This window comes from Nanorana parkeri, unplaced genomic scaffold, assembly GCF_000935625.1.
Source record: "Nanorana parkeri isolate BGI_ZX_2015 unplaced genomic scaffold, ASM93562v1 scaffold707, whole genome shotgun sequence".
Lineage (NCBI taxonomy): Eukaryota > Metazoa > Chordata > Amphibia > Anura > Dicroglossidae > Nanorana > Nanorana parkeri.
This window is the reverse complement of record NW_017306975.1, coordinates 713,175-738,250: the sequence shown is the minus strand read 5'-3', so window position 1 is coordinate 738,250 and position 25,076 is coordinate 713,175. Positions and strand designations below refer to the sequence as shown.

General features: G+C 40.5%; 2 protein-coding genes across 3 annotated transcripts in view; both read left to right on the top strand.

Moving 5' to 3' along the window:
• Positions 1 to 4,183, top strand: part of LOC108792992 (zinc finger protein 862-like) — a 29,398-nt gene extending 25,215 nt beyond the window's left edge. The window contains exon 3 of the mRNA XM_018563892.1: positions 2,641 to 4,183. Within this exon, the coding sequence (XP_018419394.1) occupies positions 2,641 to 4,152 (1,512 nt within the window). The 3' untranslated portion in view covers positions 4,153 to 4,183. The remainder of the gene's footprint in view (positions 1 to 2,640) is intronic.
• The window catches only part of ZNF385C (zinc finger protein 385C), a 157,890-nt gene that overhangs the window by 76,342 nt on the left and 56,472 nt on the right, over positions 1 to 25,076 (top strand). The gene's annotated exons all lie outside the window — the stretch shown is intronic.

Sequence of the window (25,076 nt, the reverse complement as noted above, 5' to 3'; positions counted from 1 at the left end):
ATCATATATACTGGAATTTCCCTTTAAGTGTCCCTGATAATAATTTTTTTTATCACAGGCTTTCTGTTTGTGTAGAAGTACTCTCTCATTTATAACATTTACGCAAGATATGCTGTTTGAACGACAGCAGAATATAATAAATATGAAGGGCAAATTCAAAGGTCACTGGGTTTAGTTTTTTTGCCCTTCATAGGAGAGAGGAATAAATGTACTCCGAATGGCCAGAGCTATTAATTAATCACTGTCCAGCTCCTGGAGTCACCGCAAGCTATGGCACGATTCCTGTTCTTCCAAGCAGGCATGCAGTCCTTCTCTAGCAAAAGTGCTTCCACCGGAATTAAATGGAATTGTACAAATGCCACGAGGCATTGTCAGAGCCCAGTTAATTCTGGCAGCCGGGTGGAGATTTGCATGCCCAGTAACAACAGGCAGCAAGGAGAGGGAGAGAAGATCCAAGCTTCTTTTGCTGCCTTGGTGACAGTTAATAGGTCAAGTAGAATGATAATTTGTGAGCTGCAAAAAAAATAAAAATTAGGCAAATGTTTTTGAAAATCAAGGGCTAAAGCTAGTATAGTTGCAGAGGGACCCAAATTATATAATGATGCAGGTTTTCAAACAGAATTATATCAAGCAAGCTTGCATCAATTTTTGTAGTCTATATTAAAGGAGAACTATAGGCTTAAGGCTTTTCCCCATAGTTCTCCTTAGGGTAACGGGAGGACACAAACGAGCGTCCTCCCGTCACCCTAAGCTCAGTATACCGCGAGCTTCGGTTCGCGGTATACTGAGACACCACAGTATACCGCGAGCTGCTGCTTGCGGTATACTAAGACGCCGCAGCTGAAGCGGATCCCGACAATTATGTCTGGATCCGCCCAGCTGCGTGAGTGACAGCTGGCTCTGCCTATCTAGAGGCAGAGTCAGCTGTACCCGCCCCCTCCCCCGTCCGATCCGCCAGTCAGCGCTGGCAGGGAGGGGGGAATCCAGTCCCTCCCCTGTCACGGCAGAGGGCTGTGACAGGATCGAGAGGTGAGTGAACGCCGGTATGTGTTCGCTCACTTCCCGATCTACTGAGCCGACCTGTGACAGTCTCATTATCACAGGTCGGCTAGAACTATGAGGTGAGTGAAAAGCACTCACCTCATAGTTCTCCTTTAATCATATTAATCCGATTGTAAACATTAGATGCTGGTTTAGTGCATGGCCCAACACATACAGTAGGTGCCAATATCTAGTGTCTGATGGTTGTTTCCTAGCTAAGTTGGCATAACCTCTTAATGAAATGTTATCCCTTTGTTCCGGTTTCACACTGTAATTCGGTTAACTAAAACTGGCATGGATAGCTTTTACCTAAAGCCACTAGGGCTGGTTGTGCTTCTGTATCTGGCTTAGGCAGTGAGAAGTCAACTATGTTACTGGGACTTGGCAGATTAATAGATTTAGGTTTAGTCTAAAAAAATTAAATTTTAGGTTCTATGTGTGTAGGTGATAGGTTCTTGAAAACTCCTTAGTGTCAAATGATCTGTAAAGTAGTATTAAACGCTCAAAATGTTTTCAACTATAAATCCATATCAAACAAATATACATTGTCTAGCAAGGTATTGTTTTAACATTATGCCCAAGTTTGGCTTCCCTGAATTTCCTGTCTAACACAAGATCTTAAAGGGCAGCAAAGTCTCCAACAGCTGTTAATCTACTAACTTGGAGAAGAGACAAGTGGGGAGCAGAGGACAGAGTAGTGGCTTGCCTTGCTGCCTTTGTGGAGACACGCACATCCTACTAGCACACACAAGCGTGGCTCCAAAGGACCCTACAAGGCAAAGGGTCCACCCTAAATCAGGATATCAAGGCCAATGCTCAGGGGACCAGCTTATTCTACAGGAAATTAAAACTTTTAAACATCAAGAAGCAGTATCTATTGTAAGTGATTTAATTTGCATTTGAAATAGCTTAAAACACTTTCAACTTTATTATCATATTAACAATGTCTGTAAACTTTACTTCTTATTAGTCCAGTATATAGCAATACATTTAAAAAATGTGATATCCTTAAACCTAGTTTATACATAAGAGTTTGCAATATATATTTCTTTCATCATTTTTCTTAACCCTAATCTATAAGGCCTGATTCACACCTAGGTGGCACAATTTCTGCGTGTTTGTACGTGCGTTACCAGCATGCCGTTATTTGCGTGTTTATGGCGTTGTGCACATTTGTATGCACATCTTAACACGTACTTGAAACCACGCATTTTGATTGGCTGCTCATAAAACATTGTACGCAATGGAAGAATCTTCCTATAAACGTGCAAAAACGCTCACGAAAATGTGCAACATTCTTCTGTCGCGCGTTTGTGGGCATTTCCAATGAAGTCTATGGGGCAAAAAAAGCTGCCCAAGGAAGCTCGGGTACCTTTTCTGCGTTTTTCTGATCAGATGTGAATCAGGGCCATTGAAAATCATGGGATTTTTCAGACTGCTCAAAAACTTATATCCCTTATCATCCTGTACCATCTAGAAATACATTTAATGTTGCCTATATTTTCTAATTACAAAATTCTTTTGGGGTTACTGATAATATATTTTATATCTGTGTGATAAAAAAAAGGATTGATATAATCTTGTGTTTGATCAATTCAGGCAGCCATTGTTAAAGTACTACATAATGAAGATCGGAGCAGATTGAAAGAATCCCCTTTCATTGGATTGGTGTTTGATGAGACCGTGGATATAACAGAACATCACAGTCTTGTAGTGTTCACAACATCTATTACGCCATGTGATGGAAAACTATACATCACATTCCTGGGCAGATTTAAGTTATGTTCAGGGGAAGCAAAACCTGTTGTTGAAAAAGTAGTTGAGATATTAAGTGACTTTCAGATTTCTCTTAAGAAAGTGGCTTGGTTTAGCTCTGATGGCTCTTCACTGATAACAGACAGGCAGAATGGTGTTGGAGAGAAACTAAAGACCCTTTGCCCACTTCTGACAGAACTTCATTGCATTTCACACAGAAGATCATTGCTTCCAACTGAAAATTTTGTCAGCGTTGATTATGGTAGGAAATATGAGAGTGTCATGGATGCAGTGTATAGACTGTATGGCAATAAAACTGGAGATGCTCCTAGTTTTCAAGAGTTACGTAATGTTATCATTGCTTGTGGCATAGACTTAAATTGTCCAGAAACAATTCACTGGACAGCTATATTGTCGGCTGTTGAAACCATTGACTCTTCATGGCCAACTTTAGTTCTTTTACTTGAAAATGAATCAGCAAAATCACCTATAGCTAATGGATTATGCTTAGAGCTGAAAACATTCTGGTTTGTGGCTTTTACTAAGCTCCTTCTGGACATTCTACCCATCTTCCAAAAACTTAACCAGTTTTTCCAAATTGAGGAGCTAGATATATCAATGGTAAATCCAATAGTATTAGCCTCACAGGCCACCCTGCAGGCACAAAAGTCCACTAATGGCCAGAATTTTCAAGAGTTCCTTAATGAACTGAATGAGCATCCCGATGATGACAATGGAAGCAGGTTCTACTACAAAGGAGTAGAATTAGTTGACTGTTCCAAAGTTCATTTGAAAGGTTTTGAGCTCATAAAAGAAGCCTGTCTTGACAGTGTCTGCAAGAGCCTCCTGGATCGCTTCCCTGGCAATGTTCTTAAGGTGATAAGCTCCCTTTCAATTATTTTTAACCCAAAGTGTTACCCTTCCTCCCTGGATGATATTGGTGTTTATGGGGAGATTGAGCTTAGACATCTCCTGCAGAATTTTTCAAATGTGCTGGTTCCAGAACGAGCGTTAAATGACTTTGCCCTCTTCAAGCGTATTGTGTTCAGCCTCAATCACCTGACATTTCGAGATCTTTGTATAAAGCTAGTCCACAACAACTCTGAGATGCATGAGTTGTTTCCAGACTTCACTGTTTTGGCAGCTGTGTCCTTAGTCATGCCACTTGGAACGACTGTTTTTGAAAAGATAAATCGTGCCAAGGAGCTGTGGAAAAAATGTCACCTGGAAGGTACAGTTGAAGGTGACGTCAGTGATGCTCTAAAAATCAGCATTGATAGCCCTTCCCTAAATGAATTAGACTTTGCCAAATTAATTGACTTCTTTGAAAACACAAGACAATCAGAGGATAAGTGACAGTATCGAAATGGAAGAGGTAGTACCAGGATGAAACATTGAACTTGATAGCTGAAAACACAAGTAGTGTGGGAGGAGAAGAAATGCACATTCCAAGATAATGCCTCTACAACATGAACAATTTTCCACAGGCAACCTTCCAATGTTTGCCATTTTTCCTCTAAATATGATACTCTTTCCATTATTTTCATGGTATCTGGCCTTCTACAACTAGGCTTGGAGCACTACTATATCCAAGAACCTAAAATTGTATATGCCAGCATTAAGCGTAAAGAGACTTTTACATTGCTGATCAACTACAAAAATGTGTTGATTTTTCATAATTTTCATGGTAATTTTTCCTGTTTCATTTTTATGTTTGCGTATGATTTGAGCATATTTTTACCAAAGCATTGATCAGAAAATCTTCCTCCTATATTAATGTATTTTTGAACTTGTAAAAGCTCCTGAATAGTCTTCCTCTGTCAAGTCTTCTCTCTTCCCGTTTTGTGTTCTTTTGTATGGCTCTTAGTCTACTGTGCCATGTGTTTAATACTTTGGGTTAGTTGAGTGCTGTATAAAACACCACTGACCTGTACACCATTAGAACAAACTGTTCATAGGATTTTAAGTTTTAAAAAAGCTAAGTAAATGGCCTTAGGGAATGTCAGGCCAAAATTGTGTCATATGGACACAGGCAGCAATGAAAACCTAAACTCTTTGACAAAAAAAACATTTTAGCTAGAGTTCTGCTTTAATTATAGTCCCAAAGCCTTACTTGTTTAGGAAACACATTTTGGTACCATTTAATAAATAAAACTGGCTGTTGCTTTGCTTTGCTTTGATTTTGCTAGATAAAGACAATCTGTCCCCTCTTGCACATAGCCATTTTGTCTAATAAATATCTGTGTGAATACAAACTTTCCAGTTGCTTTCTGCATCATTGTAGCTACTCTTCCATCTTCAGCTGATTGGTTATACTAAAATACAGTACCATTAGATATAAGTGCACCCGAAGCTGACTAATCCATTTTAATCAGAATGTTTCAACCTTTGGATTCTTAAACAGTTACCCTGATCCCAGTAAAAACAATGAAGCGCCACTAACTATCAGTCCTCACTGGGAGATCTTCTCAGGCATACTGCAGGATGCTGCCCCAAAGAAGCCGGGAAAGCTAAGAATCTGGAAAGTAAACACAAAGGGAGCGCCTTTCCTAGTGCAGATCAATTTATTTCAATAAGCACGAAGTGAAAAAGAGATAAAATGGTACTCACAAACATGAGTTACACAGGCATGGAATAAGAGCTGACATGCAGTAAGACATCCACTAAACAATTCCTGTGTGTGAAGTCGTTGACGTGTTTCCGGGGCACGCCCCCTTCATCAGAACATTTAGTTGTCCTCCTCCACTCTACCTATAAAGTCCGTGTGGCCAATCAGGGGCGAGCCATATAGGCTCGTCATAAGCCTACTGCTGATACTGCCATGTCCGGAGTCAGGAAGACCGTGCTGCAGAGATGCGCCGTGTCCAACCAATGGGGACCCAAAGAAGATCGGGCTCCGCCTACTGGGTGTCGCCATCGCTCGACCTATCACGGCACCCGAAAACCGGAACGGCTGTTACAAGCAGCAGAGTGTAAATGCACTGCATGTGCTGAATCAAACGGACACTGTAGAAACTGTAGAAACTCGATCCCTGAAAAGGATGAGTGTGAGGAAGGTGTATTGCATAGCTGATGGTTACCACATGGATGTGAGCACAAACAGTCATGTTATGTGTGCATAAGGATTGATATAGGTATAAATACATATAAGGGGTTTAAAAACATGAGAGATGATGGAAATACATTAAAGATAAAAGATGTAATAAATAAAGATATAAAAATATATATATATATCTAAATTATATATATATGAATATAAAAGGACATAAAAACAGTGAATATATGTTGCATTGGCATGCATAGGTATATATATGAAAAGATTAAAATCCAGTGGGTAGCCACATGGGCTGATACCGAGACCAGATCCGTCGATTACTATATTGTGAAGTGAAAAACATGATGTGGACGGAGGGAATAAAGATGGAACTGGAATACTGGGTAATGGTGGGGACCAACGCTAGGGAATGGACGGAGCCACATGGGAGGATGGCTGGGGAATACTCATGTTTGTGAGTACCATTTTATCTCTTTTTCACTTCGTACTTATTGAAATAAATTGATCTGCACTAGGAAAGGCGCTCCCTTTGTGTTTACTTTCCAGTTACCCTGATCCCAGCAGCAATATTTGCCCCAAGAAGCTCTGATGCAAAGTTGTGGTATTTCTTGATACCAGTGTTACTTAAAGGTCCCTCTACCTGGTGCTCCCAAACCATTCAGGTTTTTTTTTCGTATTCAGCCACACAGTTCTTTGCGCAAGTTAGTCCAAATCTTCCTTCCTTGGCTATTTATCTTCAAAAACTCTGAAAACAGGCTGTAGTCTATTTAAATTACCAGAAAAGCTGTGACTTGATTGGGGTCAAAGCGAAATCCTGAAGTGGCCCATGCTAAGTAGCAGAGGGAAGCTGCACAGGATGGACCTAGTCAGCGGTGCTTTCAAAACAAAGATTTTCTACACAGAAAGCCATCTATAAAGCTTCTGTAAGAGAAGACCCAATGGTCAGAGCGAGCTGGTGAGACATTTAGACATTATGTGAATAAACTGTGGCAAGGTTTGCCTGCTAACGGCTCACTCCCAGTAGCTTAAAAAAATGATCAGAAGAAAGACATTGACTTTAAATGACTTCCAAATATCTTTGAGCTCCACTTTCAAAAAGGCTGTCTTTAATGTTTCTTAAAATAACATGTTATATTGTGTGATGATCATGTTAAAAAGGCTCTGTTGACAGACCATTCATTTAAACAAAAATCTTTCCATCCATAATATTATATAATGCATTTACCATATTTTATGCATACTATTTACCTATAAAAGCCTCCCTTGTGTAGACATCCAAAAGCCCCGAGACTGCTACTGGGCACCTCCATCTTGGATGTGATGTCAGACTGATGTCATGACAAAGCTGTCATTAAAGTTGTGGCACTCTATGGTATTTCACTGTGCTCCTCTCCTGGCAGCTACCTCAAAAGGTTATGGCGGGAGGGGTGGGGAAGCTGGTCTAGCACAGAGAGTAAATAAACACTCCCAGAAGAGGAGAGGGCTATGACATGCAAGGATAGAGAGGGCTGTGCTAGGGAATTGACTCTCCTGGAGTAATCAAATGTTCTAGCATGTTAAAAGACGCATTTCAAATAAATAAAAAAATAATAATTTATGGAAAGTAAAAATACTGCAAGTAAATATTTAAATTATTTTTCTGCGCTTTTAGGTTGGTGCGGGGCCTCTTTAAATATCAAATCAACAAAGCACAATTTTTCATTGAAGGCATTTAAATTCTAATTGCCTTCATCTCTGCTGTGTAAATAAGATGACAAATGACATTGTTGCTTATGAGATGACATTTAGCTGTTCTGCAGTGTTCGATATGTCAGTACGCTTTTGCAAACAGTCATTAAAAGTATATAAGAATACCTATGTAGTGGTCATATATTCCATTAAAATATGCACTAATAAAAACAGTTAGATACTGGCACTTGAGGTAGGAATTTTATATAACTAAACTGACTACAGGGATCCTGTATATAAGAAAAAGAAGTGTACTCTTTGCTTCCTGTCAGCAGTACTGATGTGTTCCTGCTGACATTTAGCTTTACACACGTAAGGCTTATACAACACCCACCTCTGCTCTGCTAATTTGTGTGGCACCCCTTCCTCAGTCCAGCTTCTAGTTTATTGAAGCTTGTACCACTGGTGTCCCAGCCAATGTCCACCCCTTCCGACTTGTTTCACCCAATCATGGGCTTAGTCGTAGAGATCTCTACGACTAAGCCAGTGATTGGGTGAAATGTGTCAGTGCGGGCAGACCTTGGCTTGGGCATTAGGGATGTGGTACAAGATGTGGTACCAGCGGAATCCAACATGCAGCCAACTTTTCTTCTGTTTGTATGGGCTCATATTGAAGTAAGGACGTGCTCCAAACAGAACAGAATGGGGTTTGTGTGTACCCCATCCCCAGTCCCATCTTTCTCTCTCCTTTGCAATGTTACATGTTCTTCCTATGTAGCCACATCTCTCCCCTTAATGTTATGTTGCAGAGTACACAGAATGGAAAATGGAATACCTATGGCTCAGTTTTTTGATAGTGTTGTTAGAAGGTTGGATGCCTGCTCTTCAGCTTCAACTCATTTTTGCTTGCCTTTTTCTCTTTGTGGAGATTTTTTCCTCAATGTCTTCAAACAAGGTTCGTCGCTACCAGGGGCGGATCCAGAGTCTAGTTTCAATGGGGCACTTAGAGAAAATAAGATGCCTCTGAGTCCACTGATCCTCCTCCGGCCATTTTTTTTCCACTGTGCCCACCTCTCTCCTCTCCCACCCCCTCCTCTGTGTCCAGTGACCTGCATCCCCCTTTCCACTGTGGCCATCCCTCTCCTCTCCCACCAACGCCTCTGTGTCCACTGACCCCCCAGCTCTCCCCCTGCCACTGTGCCACCTCTGTCCCACCACCACCTGGGTCCACTGATCTCCCAGCTCTCTCCCTCTCACCTGGTCTCTCTTTGTGCATTCCTCCTGCCACTGCCGCTACTGCCAGCCTTGGGCAGCTCTCCATTAACATAAATTAGGCAGCCGCGAGGTCCCAGCGTGGGCTGACGTGGCTGCCTAATTTGTCTGACTTCAGTGCAGCTCTCTGCTTTCCGGCCATGATTGGTCGGCGCAGCCAGTGTTATAACATAATGCTGGACCTCCAGACAAGGTATAGAACAGCGGCCCGGCCTTTGCGGTGGAGGGGCAATATACTCGGGGAGGGGCAATTGCCCTGTTGCCCCCCCCCCCCCTGGATCCATCACTGATTGCTACACCCCTGCTTAAGCTAGTTTCTTCATAGCAGCTAACTAGATCGACATTTCCTCATCATTGGCTTTGAAGGCTGTACTTAGACCCCCTGGACCGGTCTAGCAGTGACGTGGGTCCAAGGATTCAGTGAGTATATCCTTTTTATTTTAGGCCCTAGACCAAAATGAGCACTTAACACTTGCAGTGCAGGGGTAGCCCACACTGCAAGGGTTAATTTGTAATTTGCCTGGAGTTCTGTGAAAAGGTTTTAACTGCACAAATAACATAGAGGTGAAAGTCTGAAAGGGACAGTTTGCCCACATCAGTACACTAAAGGTCACTATACACATTACAATGTGCAGTCTGTACACTTTCATTTAGATCGACCAATCACTCTGTAGTGTAGGGGCCTGCCTAATTGGATACAGATTGACTGGTTACTTTAGGTAGGTCCTCATATTACATAGCTTTGGTAAATTTAAAGTTCATTGTACAATGATTGGTCAGAATGTAACGTGTATAGTGAGATTTAGACCTGATAAAAGAAGAGAAGGGCAGACTGTCACCCCACTGTGCTAGCACATCTATATTAGGAGTAAAAACTCAGAATGAGAGAACTGTAAGTAGACTATTCTACCAACAATGCCCACAAAGTACAAAATGTAATAACAGATATAAAAAATAAACCACAAATAGACAGCAACCCGTTCCACACGGGGAAGGGTGGAGAAATATATGAGGAACAAACAAAACAGTGAACAATGCACAACTCAGAACATAGAGGAGTAAAGGTGGTCGCAAGGTTGACAGCCTGCCATCAGGCGGAGTGCTACCCCCAGATCAGCCAAAGAAGATCAGTACTATGAAGCTCAACGCATCACCAACACTGTCTCAATTGTTGAAATACAGAAAATTAGTAACACAAGGCCATATAAGCAATAGTGTACAACAAGGTGTACAGCAGGTAACAGATCAAATATGTGGCATCATGGTTCTACTGAAAATTATTTGATATTGATTGCTGCTTTTTCACTTTTCTCCATAGAAAAAATACAGTTGTCATTAAGATCTTTTCATGATTATATACATATGTGTTAGGGCCATATTTTACTCGTGTGGTTTAAAAAAAATAATTTGCACCTCTTTCATATTAAATGGACAGCACTGCGTGATTACTCAAATGGCTTTATAAAGGATGACAATTATGACTAACCTTTTGACATATGTGACTGGTTCAGCACACTTACCATTGACTTCCAGAAGAGATAGAGATGTTTTCATACTGTGGTTTTCAATTTTAAAAAAAATCCCTGACATCAAAAGTGTTTTATGTCTAAACTCAAAATTCTAAACTAAAACAGATGATATACAAGCTAACCTTTTTATCTATATCTCTTTTTTTCTACTTGATTTCCATGTGTTGAGCAGTACCTCTGTGGTCCTACTTCAGTTGATCAGACAGTTACCTATTATTTTATTTTTTCTTAGGGGGGGGGGGGTTCAGGTTTGTGTTGAAGAAACTTTTTTTTAACTGCATATAATGATAAGCTATCTTTCCTCTAGTTAGAAAAGTTGCTGAGTGTTTGTGCACATACAGTATGTAGAGAACCAAGAAATGCAGGGTTTCTGTTTTTATATACAACCCCGATTCCAAAAAATTTGGGGCGCTGTGTAAAATCTACATAAACACAGAATGCAATGATTTACAAATCTCATAAACCCAACTTTTATTCACAATAGAAAATATTTTAAATGTTTAAACTGAGAAAATGTACTATTTATAAAAAAATATATATATTTTTGAAATTGATGGCAGCAACATTTCTCAATGTTGGGACAAGGCCACAATAAGCTGGCAAAGTAAGTGGTACCAACAAGGAAGAGCTGGAAGAACAATTTGCAACTAATTAGGTTAATTGGCAACAGGTCAGTAACATAATTGGGTATAAAAAGTCCATCTTAGAGAGTCAGAGTGTCTCAGAAGTTAAGATGGGCAGAGGTTCAGCAATCTGTGAAAAGCTGCGTTTAAAAATTGTTGAACAATTTCAGAATAATGTTCCTTAGCGTAAAATTGCAAAGACTTTAAATATATAATCATCTACATTACATTATATCAAAATACTCAGAGAATCTGGAGAAATCTCTGTGCACCAGGAACAAGGTCGAAATGCATATATTGGATGCGCATGATCTTCGGGTCCTCAGACGGCAATGCATTAAATACAGTCATGATTCTGTGATGGACATGACTGCATCGGCTCAGGAATACTTCCAAAAATCACTGTCTGTGGACACAGCTCGCTGTGCCATTCAAAAATGCAAGTTAAAGCTCTATCATTCAAAGAAGAAGCCACATCTCAACATGATCCAGAAACGCTGCTTTCTTCTCTGGGCCAAAGCTCATTTGAAATGGTCTGTTGAAAATTGAAAAACTGTTCCGTGGTCAGACGAATCGAAATTTGATATTCTTTTTGGCAACCATGGGCACCTCATTCTCTGGACTAAAGAGGAGACGGATTTTCCGGCTTGCTCAAAGCATTCCCTTCAAAAGCCTGCATCTCTGACGGTATGGAGGTACATTAGTGTGTATGGAATGGGCAGCTTGCACATCTGGAAAGGCACTATTGTAAAATCTACATAAACACAGAATGCAATGATTTACAAATCTCATAAACCCAACTTTTATTCACAATAGAAAATATTTTAAATGTTTAAACTGAGAAAATGTACTATTTATAAAAAAATATATATATTTTTGAAATTGATGGCAGCAACATTTCTCAATGTTGGGACAAGGCCACAATAAGCTGGCAAAGTAAGTGGTACCAACAAGGAAGAGCTGGAAGAACAATTTGCAACTAATTAGGTTAATTGGCAACAGGTCAGTAACATAATTGGGTATAAAAAGTCCATCTTAGAGAGTCAGAGTGTCTCAGAAGTTAAGATGGGCAGAGGTTCAGCAATCTGTGAAAAGCTGCGTTTAAAAATTGTTGAACAATTTCAGAATAATGTTCCTTAGCGTAAAATTGCAAAGACTTTAAATATATAATCATCTACATTACATTATATCAAAATACTCAGAGAATCTGGAGAAATCTCTGTGCACCAGGAACAAGGTCGAAATGCATATATTAATGCATTTCGCAATGCATTAATTGCAATGCATTAAATACAGTCATGATTCTGTGATGGACATGACTGCATCGGCTCAGGAATACTTCCAAAAATCACTGTCTGTGGACACAGCTCGCTGTGCCATTCAAAAATGCAAGTTAAAGCTCTATCATTCAAAGAAGAAGCCACATCTCAACATGATCCAGAAACGCTGCTTTCTTCTCTGGGCCAAAGCTCATTTGAAATGGTCTGTTGAAAATTGAAAAACTGTTCCGTGGTCAGACGAATCGAAATTTGATATTCTTTTTGGCAACCATGGGCACCTCATTCTCTGGACTAAAGAGGAGACGGATTTTCCGGCTTGCTCAAAGCATTCCCTTCAAAAGCCTGCATCTCTGACGGTATGGAGGTACATTAGTGTGTATGGAATGGGCAGCTTGCACATCTGGAAAGGCACTATCAATGAAAGATATATCTAGGTTTTAGAGCAGCATATTCCCCAATCAAGATGATGTCTTTTTCAGGGAAGGCCTTTTATATTTCAGCAGGACAATGCTAAATCACATACTGCATCTTTGACAACAGCATGGCTTCATAGTAGAAGAGTCCGGATGCGTAACTGGCCTGCCTGCAGTCCAGACTTTTCACCAATTGAAAATATTTGGCACATCTTGAAATGAAAAATACGACAAAGAAGACCCAGGACTGTTGATCAGTTAGCATCCTATATCAGGCAAGAATTGGCCAACATTCCTCTCCCAAAATTCCAGCAACTGGTCTCCTCAGTTCCCAGACACTTGCAGAGTGTTGTTAAAAGAAGAGGGGATGCTACACTGTGGTAAATATGTGGCAACTTTTTTGAGAAGTGTTGCTGACATATTTTTTTCTTCAAATTGTAATTTTTTTCAGTTTAAACAGTTTAAACATTTGATATGTTTTCTATTTGTGAATAAAATATGGGTTTATGAGATTTAGAGATCATTGCATTCTGTTTTGATGTAGAATTTTTTTTTTAATGTAGATTTTACACAGCGTCCCAACTTTTTGGGAATTGGGGTTTTACTTACACAGTAAACAGTATATATAGATATCTATCTATCTAGATAGATAGATAGATAGATAGATAGATAGATAGATATTTTTTTTTAAAAAATGCACTTTACACTGCAAGAATTTAAAGTACACCTGTTATGAAAGAAAATTGAAGACTGCTATAGCTGACCGTCTGAAAATACTAGTTGCCTGGTTGCTATGCAAAATTACTGGCTTCAATACTTTTAAGATCTTATAACAAAACAAAGGTACAGTACATTTTGTGTATTATACTAGCACATTGGCTCAAATATTACATGTAAAACCTCTTAACAGGGAATATGGAGCTGTAAAGACCACCAGGTTGCCTACTCCTTGGTGGACCCACAAAGGTTTCCTGACGGATTACTGCCTCAACAATGTCCAAAGCGTGTTAAATGCTATCTATTAGATGTTATGTTATATGTTATATGTTATGGTAATACTAAAACAATCTCCGATATTAGATGTTCTCCCGTAAGAGTCCACAGTACCTAAAATGCCTTCGTACTCAGACTTTCATGTCAGTACAATGAAAGCATCTTATTTTTTTAACCTTTTTTTGAGTTTGTTGTTTAATAGAATTACAAAACAGAGTTATTAGGGCATTCTCCTGGCTCGAAAAGTACAATCAGCCTCAAAGATACATTAACTCTAAGAGCTTAAGGTATACGAATCAGCAACACATACTGTAAGTATTTAGGGGTTCTCTTTCCCTCCTAAACGCAACATTCCTCTTTGCTAGAGCATCAACCCAACCTGCCCTCCCCACTAGTGTGCGATTATGGATACATTTTCATTACATTTTTGCATGTCTCTGATTAGCTTGGGGACAAACACCATAAGTGCATTATCCTTACCACAAACTAGAAGGATTAATAGAGAAAAAGATAAGCTTCAGTTCAGAGGTGAATTGGTAATATTATATCATCCCATACCTTGAAGAATTTATGCAAGCGGCCTCAGGATTCATGCATGTCCTTGTAAAGTGGCAAGGCTGTGTAGATTAGTAATTAGTCCAAGGAAAGGGCTGCACAGGTCTTACAGCAAAATGCTATGGCCTTCTGAGGGTAAAACAAGAGAAGGCAGAGAAGGGTCCTGACAGAACGGGTTGTAGCCAGGAGTTCCACCAGGCCTTAGAAACATTTTTCATTATTTAAGGAAGCCTGTAAGGTAGTCAGTGAGGCAATAAGGTTTGCCACTGTACGCCAATACTATTGAATATTGGGGCATGTCCACAATTTGTGGTTATAGTCTGCTGAGCATTTACAACAATATGCAGAATGAAAGGGATAGGCTTATTTAAGCCTGGTTGGATATAAGAGAGTTTCCCTCCTGTATATTCCCCAAGCATTCAATGCCCTTGGTTACCCAGAGGGTAAGATCCAGAATCTAGAAGAAATGTGCACATTGGGGTTTAACCAGAGTGGAGTGAATGGAGATCTTTAGTGGGGTTCGTCAGCAGCTGTGTATGGTTTACATGGTTAAGGTTAATTCATGAGCATATTTTGTCCTCTCTGTAAAGAAGATGTCTTAGAGCCTCATAGGCCCCTACCACCAGAGCTGCATTAGTTTTGTCAGAAATAAACGAGTTAGGAGTGCACTACAAAATACATGTGAAGGTCTGGCCATGCTAGACCTCTCTGTTGCCAGAGTAGTTGCAGAATTTGCAGCCCACATCTAGGGTGAGCTGTGATCCATAAGAAGGAGGTTTTTAAAGCATTTAAATGATTGAAATATTTAAGCGGGATCCGTGTAGGAGCATGCCTCACCTTATATAAGATCTATTTCATCAGATTGATCTTTCCCACCGGTAAGAGTTGAAAAGTTTTCCATGCTTGAGTTTTGATTTTGTGGTTATGATGAGGGGAAAAATGTAGCTGACAGTAATTATGTACTGTAGGAGAGATACTAATATCCAAATATTTAAAACAAATTGATCCGTTGCAAGGGGGAGCACGGTCTACTCATTATTTAGCACACTAGGATCTATTGGAAGGAAGGATGCGGAACTTACCCTAATAAACCTTCAGGCCCAAAAAGATAATGTATGTATCCAGGACCTGCAATGCAGCCTAAAGTAATTTAATAGGATCCTGAGAAATAGGATGAGGCCATCTGCATACATAGCTCATTTCTTATCTAGCATGCCCGACCTTTTTTTCAGTGATGCGAGGCATGGCTATGTGTTCCATCACTAGCGCAAACAGTGCCAGGGAGAGGGGCAAGACTGCCCGGCCCATCTACCTATTGGGAAGGCAGAGTAATAGTTGTTGCCCTAATTTGGGCTAGTGGGTTTTGGTATAAAATGTATATCCATTTGTAGAAATCCTGACCAAAGATCGTGGATTGAAGCACGTTGGGCATATAAATCCAATCTTTTAAATCTAAAGCTTTTATTTATATCTAGTGTCATATAGTGCTCTGGCTCTCTGAAGATATTTGAAGGTGATTGAAAACCCTGATTTGATTTGAATTTATTAATGTGGTATAAAGACAGTCTGGACAATGTTAATCATAGTATCAATTATTTTCATTGGTCTAGTTGCCAGAATTTTAGTTGAAAGTTTTATATTACAGTTCAGCAAATAGAAGGGCCAGTAAGATCTATAATAAGGGGTATTTACCTGCCTTGGCAATAAGAACAATATGGGCATGTTAGATGAACAGGGAAAAGTCCATGGATTCCTAACAATTGGAAAGGTTCTGCGCCATGTCTGCACTTTAGCCGAGAGGTCTGGAAACAGGAGTATACTGGCATTCTAAAAGGTAAGTTATTGCGTTTTTCTTGCCTCTAGCAGAATCATTGCTCTATTCTGATAGTTCAGGAAATACACCAAGAAGGGCCGAAGAGTAGCGCACGGTATCCAGCATCCAGAGGGAACTCGTGTGCTTCTCAACCACATATGGGAGAAATTTCGGTAAGGCCCAATCTCTCTAAGATTCAGTGAAATCCATGGGCTGAACCCCTTGATGTTGTCGTGTAGATGATTCTCAGCATAATCTGTCCTGGCCACGAAGAGTGAGACTGTTCTTTGCAGCTCTGCCAAAGTAGTGGTGTGCCAAGTCCATTGTAACTGATGAGATTACTTAATAGTAAACTGATACAGACCATTAACAATGTTTTGCTCTTCTCAATTGCCATAAGGATTAGTGCAGTGTTATCAGTTCAGGAGGTACATCCAGAGGGGTGTCCTCAGGCCACGCAGCCATCTCCATCTGCAAGCTGTGACTGCAACTTCTCACCATGATGGGGTCTATGTACGCGGCTGCAGGTTTCTCAGACCTCTTCCTGGGTTGCGATGTAGCTGAACTATTTTTGATTGGCATGACCAACAACACAGAGATGTGGGGTTTCACACAAGGTTCAGCCCAAACAATATATTAGCAGGCATTGTACAGGATAGCAGGAGCTCCACACAGACCTGTCCGTTCTTCTTCACATCCCAGGCCACACCCCCAAAAACAAATTATTTGTATAAAATAAATTGTACGATGTGTGTAATTTCATGTGGCATTGTTTTGATTGTATTTTGTATTGCTGGATACTTTCACAGACTGCAAGAGTTGTCTGGACGATCTTCCGGCGGCAAAAGTCGCCGGGAGTCTGTTTAAACAGCCCCGATGCTGGCGACGTACACTGTACGTCGTCAGTCACGAAGGGGTTAAACTATTATTATTATGCAGGATTTATATAGCGCCAACAGTTTGCGCAGCACTTTACAATATAAGGAAGACAATACAGTTACAATACATGTCAAGACAAGGTGGTAAGGAGGACCCTCCCCATGAGAGGTTACAATCTAAAAGGGAGAGGCAAGAGAGAGATACAAGAGGTGGTAGCTGTGGGGGGATGAATTGTTTGAGAACGTGATAGTTCAGTGGTTAGGTTGAGGGGGCATAGGCTTCCCAAAAGAGATGACTCTTTAGGGATCACCTAAAGGCAGACAGAATAGGAGATAGCTGGACAAGTTGGGGTAAGGAGTTCCAAATGATGGGAGGGACTCTAGAGAAGTCCTGGAAGTGAGCATAGGAGGAGTTGACGAGGGAGCTAGAGAGCAGGAGGTCTTGGGAGGAGCTGAGGATACTTTTCGGGTGATACTTTGAGATGAGGTTGGAGATATAGCCTGAGGCAGAGTTGTGGATGGTTTTGTTAGTGGTTGTTAATATTTTGAATTGTATCCTTTGGGTGAATGGAAGCCAGTGGAGAGATTGGCATGGGAATTGCTTTGGCATCGGCCTGAACAGGTGATTATAGTGTTGTTTTTGCATGGCGTGTTTGTGAGGTTAGTAAATCAACCCCTTAGTCTTTGACCAGGGATGAAGGCCACATGACAGTCAGAATGTTGAGAAGAAGGAAATTTCAGAAGTGACATCCTCCCTGTTTCTCCTATGACAGATTTCCTTTAAACACAACTATGTATTGTAACCAGTACAGATGGTTAAGATTATTTTAGTTGCTATTTAGTTGTTATTTTTAAGATGAATTCAAATATAGCAAAATGGTGTATACATATATAGGATCTGTCCTAGCCAACAAAGGCTTTGTCTTTCTGCCCACCTAGTCCTAAGGCTTACACACCCATGCCAGACACCACAGCCTGGTTGGTAACCTTACTTTTATCCTTACTTTTAACCTTACTTTTGGTTTAACAGATCAAAATAGAACAAAAAGAGAAAAGTTGGGGTTCACATACATTTTAAAGATCAGCTCAACTGGATTTAGATAACAAACTAATAGGAAATGGGTTTTATCCTTTCCCTGCTTTCAGGCAACACTAGCAGTGCTCAAATCACATTACTTGGAAAAGTCATGCATTCATGACTACCCTTCGTCCATTGCCATCCTACCATTGCCAAACATTACTTCTATTTGGCACAAAGTGAACTAATTCTAATAATTTCAGACCTTGTAGGCTTTTACTTCCTGAAGCTAGGAGCAGTATACAAAATGTAGTAACCCAGGTTAACTAAACAACAACCGCCTTTCATTGGTCTTGACTACTCTAATGTGTTTCCAATTCCATGTCCATCTTTGCTCTATCATGCAGCAAACACTGCATAGCAATGGTAACACAGGTGGTCCTGGACAGCCAGATATAAAGGATCATTGCACGTTTGAGAAGGGGAACAGTGATATGCAGAAATGTTGAAGGATGTTTGAAAATCTCTGTCGTTCACAGCTCTGTGAATTGTCACCAGCTAGAGCTTATATACAACCTACTTTTTAATACCTACAGTGAACAGTTATCACTAGTGACAAAACTAATACAGGGACTTATATAGCGAGCATTAAATCTGTGTTTGGCAATGCAATTGTTAAAAGAAGAAAGGCACCCACAGATTACTGACTTTCAAAGTTACTTTTCCTTCCAGAATCCATTTCTGTCAAAGTGGATGAGGTTGGCTTTTTTCTTACGGAGAAAACAGCATAAATCATGGATTAGACTTTTCAGCTCAGGAGCTGCTGGAGGTACAAATGCTGGTGTCCTAATTCTTAAGAAAAAAAAGCCAGACTGTATATTTAGCACCAGGAAACAAGTAAAAGCTTTGGCAACTAGTTTACTAGCACTGATTTCAGTTGCACCTACAGGACATAGTGGTACATACCTTTTTGTCATTGTTTTTTCATTAAATTTTTCTTAAAGCCCAATTAAACTTTTAGTTTAAATTAGCTAAATATACACTATATTACCAAAAGTATTGGGACACCCCTCCAAATAAATGGATTCAGGTTTTCCGTGAAATTTCCTTGCTACTAAATATTCCGCGGTCAACTGTTAGTGGTATTATAACAAAGTGGAAGCAACTGGGAACAATAGCAAATCAACCACGAAGTGTAGGCCACGTAAAATGACAGAGCGGGGTCAGCTAATGCTGAAGTGCACAGTGAGCAGAAGTCGCCAACTGTCTGCAGAGTCAATGGCTACAGACCTCCAAACTTTGTGTGGCCTTCAGATTGGCACAACAACGGTGCATAGAGAGTTTTATGGAATGGGTTTCCATGGCCTAGCAGCTGCATCCAAGCCTTACATCAGCAAGTGCAATGCAAAGCATCGGATACAGTGGTGTAAAGCACACCACCACTGGACTCTAGAGAAGTGGAGGCGTGTTCTCTGAAGTGACGGATCACGGTTCTCTGTCTGGCAATCCGATGGACATGTCTGGGTTTGGCAGTTGCCAGGAGAGCGGTACTTGCCTGACTGCATTGTGCCAAGTATAAAGTTTGGTGGAGGGGGGATTATGGTGTGGGGTTGTTTTTCAGGGGTTGGGCTTGGCCCCTTAGTTTCAGTGAAAGGAACTCTTACGGTATCAGCATACCAAGACATTTTGGACAATTCAATGCTCCCAACTTTGTGGGAACAGTTTGGGGATGGCCCCTTCCTGTTCCACCATGACAGCGCACCAGTGCACAAACCAAGGTCCATAAAGACATGGATGAGCGAGTTTGGGGTGGAGGAATTTGACTGGCCTGCACAGTCCTGACCTCAACCCTATAGGAACACCTTTGGGATGAATTAGAGCGGGCCTTCTCATCCAACATCAGTACCTGACCTCACAAGTATGCTGCTGGAAGAATGGTCAAACATTCCCATAGACACACTCCTAAACCTTGTGTATAGCCTTCCCAGAAGAGTTTGAATTGAATATCCCAAGGGTTGAGTGTGAGGGAGAAATTCTTATTGAAATCCAGATATTTGGCATCTGGAACTACCCCTGTTTAATGTGTTGGCAGCCAGGGCCCAGGGGTAAGCAGAAGAAGTGGCTGCCTTGGGTTCTTCAGTAAGAGTGGGGCACAAAAATGGCAGGGCCTCCATCCTATGCTGCTGAGGTTGTTCAAAGTCCATGGCCTTGGGTGCTAAATAACTTGTCCTAGCACTTTTGGCAGCAAAATCACTTGGTAAGTAGTAAAACATTGTATAGACATTGGGCAGCAAATAAATGGAAACTTGATTATCCACTGCTCACTAATTTAGCATTAGATTTGCTATTGAAACGCCCAATTGAAACTTAACCAAATATTACACATAAGTATCAATAGTGAGGAAAAACTTACTGTGGGCCTCTGTTGCCAACTTTACTGTTTACAGACACTTGCTGAGAGGAGACTGCCTCCTAATTCCTGGACCTTTCAGCCTGTGCTGGAGATTAGTTCTGTAAACGGTAAAACTTGCCAACTTAAGGTTTTGTGTCACTAGTGAATGCTTATGTACAATTTCTGGCAAAGCTTCAATTGAGCTTTAAGCTTCTGTTGCCAGAAATTAAGAGGTAAATGTCAATGTTGGTGGTATTTGGCCTTGATATAAACTAAAACTATATGTATAGAAAAATATCACTTAGCCCCATTTATACCTGAGCGTTTTGTTGTGTGTTTCCCGAAGCTCCACAATACGTAACATGAAAAATCCTACTATTGTCAATGGTGCCTGTTCACATTTAAGCATTGTGTTGCCTGTTGCTTGTACCCAGAGGCTTGAAAAATTACATGTATTCATCTTCCCTTTACTCCTCCTTACATAGTATTTGGGGTTGAATAAAGACATACGTCCATCAAGTCCAACCCATTTAGCAGCCTATGGTGAAGAGAGGTTTACAGTGCTTTTGGGTATGGAAAGCATGCAACTTACTGTATAATAATAATAATAATACAGTAATGTTAGATTTCCTCTCTCTACCTTACCAGCTCTCTTCAGCCACGCGCTGGATGCTAGAGACCTTAGCACCAAACAACCTTCTTCTATCTACAATTTGATGTTCCACCTCAAATTATATAGTAGGAGGATAGGAAATTAATCTAAGCTATATTTAATAAATAGCTGAGCTATAAAACTGTGGCTGGTCAAATTCGGATATATTAGATTAAAGATAGCCTTGTGTTGTAACTGGAGAAGATCATGCAGGACATTAAACAATAGGAGGGGAAGAATGTGACAATCCTTTAACAACTCTTTAAGGAACAAAGGCAAACTGATCCAACATTCTGCCACTAGAGTGTAGGCAAGAAATAATTGGCATTTGAAATAATTAGAAGATTAATCAGGGCATTAAAAAAAATACTGTATATGTGTGTATCTATGAAAGGTAGTAATTGTACTGGCTGTATATGGAGAACCTTTTTACGCTACTTATTTTTTTCTAAGTGTTTTGTATTTTTCCTCAAGTTGCAGCTCTGTATGTTTATAGGTTGATCCAGATTTAAAAAAAACACCTTTTTATGGCCAATTCAACCATAAATCCAAGACATAAGATTGACTGTGCCCAAAATCTGCAGTCCTGTAAGCCTTCATAGTGGTGCCTTTAAGACCTGAGACCCCTAAGGGACTTTTGTGCTGTTAATCTTTATCGTTCTCCATTTGATTTTGCTGTATTTGATTTTTTTTTTCTTTCTATAAATATAGATTTAATTTAGTCTTTCGTTCTATAAACGTTTCCCAGATTTCCCCTCTGGGGGATTTTGAATTAATTTGAGCAAAGCCACGCTTGAGAGGGCCTGCTGCAGTTTCTATGCCTGTAGTTAGAAGCAGTTTGGGGACGCTGATAAGGTTTTTAATAGGGCCATTTTGCCAGAAAGAGGTCACTTTATCTCTGTCAGACTGCTGCAGTCTGTATTTTTGTGATGGGAAAGAACCAATTTCCTCTACATCTCGATATCTAATCTTTGTCATGTTACACAAAATATTTAAACAAAAGAGAGGTATTCAGACAAAAAAGGATGCTGAATGGTGTCAAAGGAAAGACATAATGACAGCGGTAGTATCATATTACTCATACAGCCAGTCAGTAGAAAGAAATGATGTGATAGGCTTACTGGAAATTGACTCACCCAAACCTGTCCGAAAAAAATGTCTGCCATTGGTGACTTATTTTTGAAGGTGCAGGCTCCAGGGCTGTCATCTATATTCTTTCCTCACTACTTGGTGAGTTACTAACCTAGAATAAATATGTGTATGTCAAATGTCAGACATCTAATATACACATGTTAGTTCCTAGTCAGTAATTCAAGTAGTTAGGAAAGCATATCAATGACAGCCCAGGAGCATGTACTTTCAAAAATATGCCAGCAAAGGCCAGTTATCATATTTCTGTGATGGCAGATTGCTTTATGAAGATTATATTTACTCAGGGTAGGATGTGAAGAAGTACAGTATCAATATGAAAAAACATAGCTGTTCATATTTATTTTTGTGCATTTTAAAGAAAAAAATGATTTTGGGTCCATTTGAGTTGCACTATACAGCTCGGTACAGCCCTGAAAGGAATAATGGCTAATGTTCAGTGCCTGTTGAGTCCTTTTATGAACATTGAACCCTCAAAACTAATTGGCAACTACCACCAGCAGGGTCAATCTGCTGTCCATTATGGAAATTGTAGAGGAACCATCCATATTTATACGGATTTAGTTGACTATCACATTGTGATGACATTTACTTTGCTATTTTGGAGAGGAGATAAGTATTAATGAGTCAGGATAGAATCTGGGCAACTTCAATACATGGGCATTGTAGCTCCTATTATGAGTCTAATAGCTACATCACTCTTAAACACGGAAAATTAATGATAAAATATTTAGTTATATACTATATGTAAAGTTTGTGAAGCAACAAATAATTAGGATTTTTTTTTCACTCCCTGTTTAGCTGTGTTTCCTTAGCCTATTCAGGCACTAGGATGATTAACTGAGATGTTCTTCAGTATGTTTAAGGGCATGTGTGTAGTGATAATTGTAACTATCTTGATTTGCCCAAACTTTATATAACTAGTCTTTTAATGTAAGTCTATGGCCAACAGAAGTAGGTATTTTTAACTAGAGGTCACTGATGTTAGATTACCTGATGTACAGTACATGTTAGACTACCTGATGTTTTTGGTGTAGGTTTTCCTCCCTTAAGAAAATTGGACATTTTTGAGCCCAGTTCTTTCTTTTGGTTGGAAACTCAATGAAACATAGGCATGTGCATTTGTTCACCTGTATAAGTGAGTTTTGCAAGCAGTTACATTTCTTTTTGAACCATTAGATCAGTTAGAAAATAATTTCAGTTTATTGCACTTAAATGTCTTCATGGTTCATTGCAATTACAGAATAAGCTTGATTGCAAGTTTTTTTTTTTTACTTTGTGTGTTCTCTACTAAGATAAGATGTGGTTTTGATGTTCTCTATTAATCTATGAATTTTCAAATGTGATATAAAATGTATTATTATCCTTTCTTGACTGTACAGCACAGGATAAAGGAAGTGTGTTACGGAACCAATGGGTTATGCAGCTACCTTCAGTTACTGGACAGTGGCAAACCAAAGCTGTAAGGACATACATGCATAACTCCTTCCACTCCCAACCTGCCTCAGTCTTTTTTTTTGCTGGTGTCTGAGACAGTGGCGGAACTACCAGTGTCGCAGCGGTCGCCGGCGCAACCGGACCCTGGCGTTCCGCCACTTGGGGGGGCCCAGGAAGGAAAAACGGGCCCCGACCGCGGCAGTGGAGTAACAAGCGGGGGGCCGATGGAGCTGCAAAGACAGACAGACGAGCGGGAGAGGGTTGCTCCGGTCGCCAGCAGTGAAGTGGGCGGGCGGGCCGGCAGTAAACACGGCCGTGAGGACCCAGTGCTTGAGTTTCCTTCAGCTGAGAGGACTGTGACATGTGAGGTACGTGCTTTAGTGCTTTCCATTATAGAACATAGAACATAACATGGCTGAATTTGGAACTGACCATATTCTATTCCATGTTCTATAATGACATTGTATTATTAGAAAACTACAAGTCGGCAGTTCAGCTGTGACTTGTAGTTCCATGTATGATAGAAGGCTGTTTTAATTAATTCCTCATGAAAGTACTAGTAACACAATGCCATTATAGAGACATAGGATAGAATATAGTTGAACTTGAAAATTACTATACTATAATGCCATTGTATTACTAGTATTTTCATGAGGAATTAATTAAAACAGCCTTCTATCATACAAGGGACTACAAGTCCCAGCATGCACTCAATATCCCTGTACACCTCTCACATATCACCCAGTGAACTACTGCAGGGGGCTTGCATGCTGGAACTTGTAGTTCCCTGGGTGATTTATATGTGGGGGTGTAGAAGGACAATGATGGGACTTGTAGTTTCCTGGTTGATGTGGAGGGGTGTATAGGGACAATGAAGGCATGTTGGTTGTAGTTGAACTATAACTCCCAGCATGCCTTCATTGTTATACCCCCAGCGTTCTGGAAAGGAAGAAGAGGGTCCAGCCCTGTAACCGCCAAGGCCCCCGACATTGCCTCCTGGGACTACAGCTCCCAGCAGACCAGTGCTCCCCAGCTCCGCCGAGGGGCCCTTCATGGCTTCTTGCACCGGGGCCCTGAGGTTCCTAGTTACTCCTCTGGTCTGAGAGTAGCACAACTTTGTCTGCACTATTCTGCTTCAAGACTCCTCTCGCAATTTTACCTGCTCACCTCCACTGCAGAACGTCTTAGAAGCTATCAGAATTGTTTTTCCTCTTGGCTGAGCCTTAGAGGACTGCTGGAAGGAAGATGCAGGTTGGTATGTAATGTGCTGTGGATTCTGCATGGTCCACTCACCCTGCCCACCGGGAAGGTGAAGATTAACCACTAGGAAGGCGAGGATTGGATGGGGCATATTTTTTGAGGCCTCATGCACATTTTGTTGAGAAAACATGAGTTCAGGTGCATCTGAAGCTCATTTCTAAACACACCTGAACTCGTGTAATGCTTTTCTATGACTAATTACACCTAGATGTCCCACAGTACCTAGCAGTGGCGTAGCCAGAGTTATGGGCGCCCGGGGCAGAACATTTTTTTTCGCCCCCCCCCCCCATATT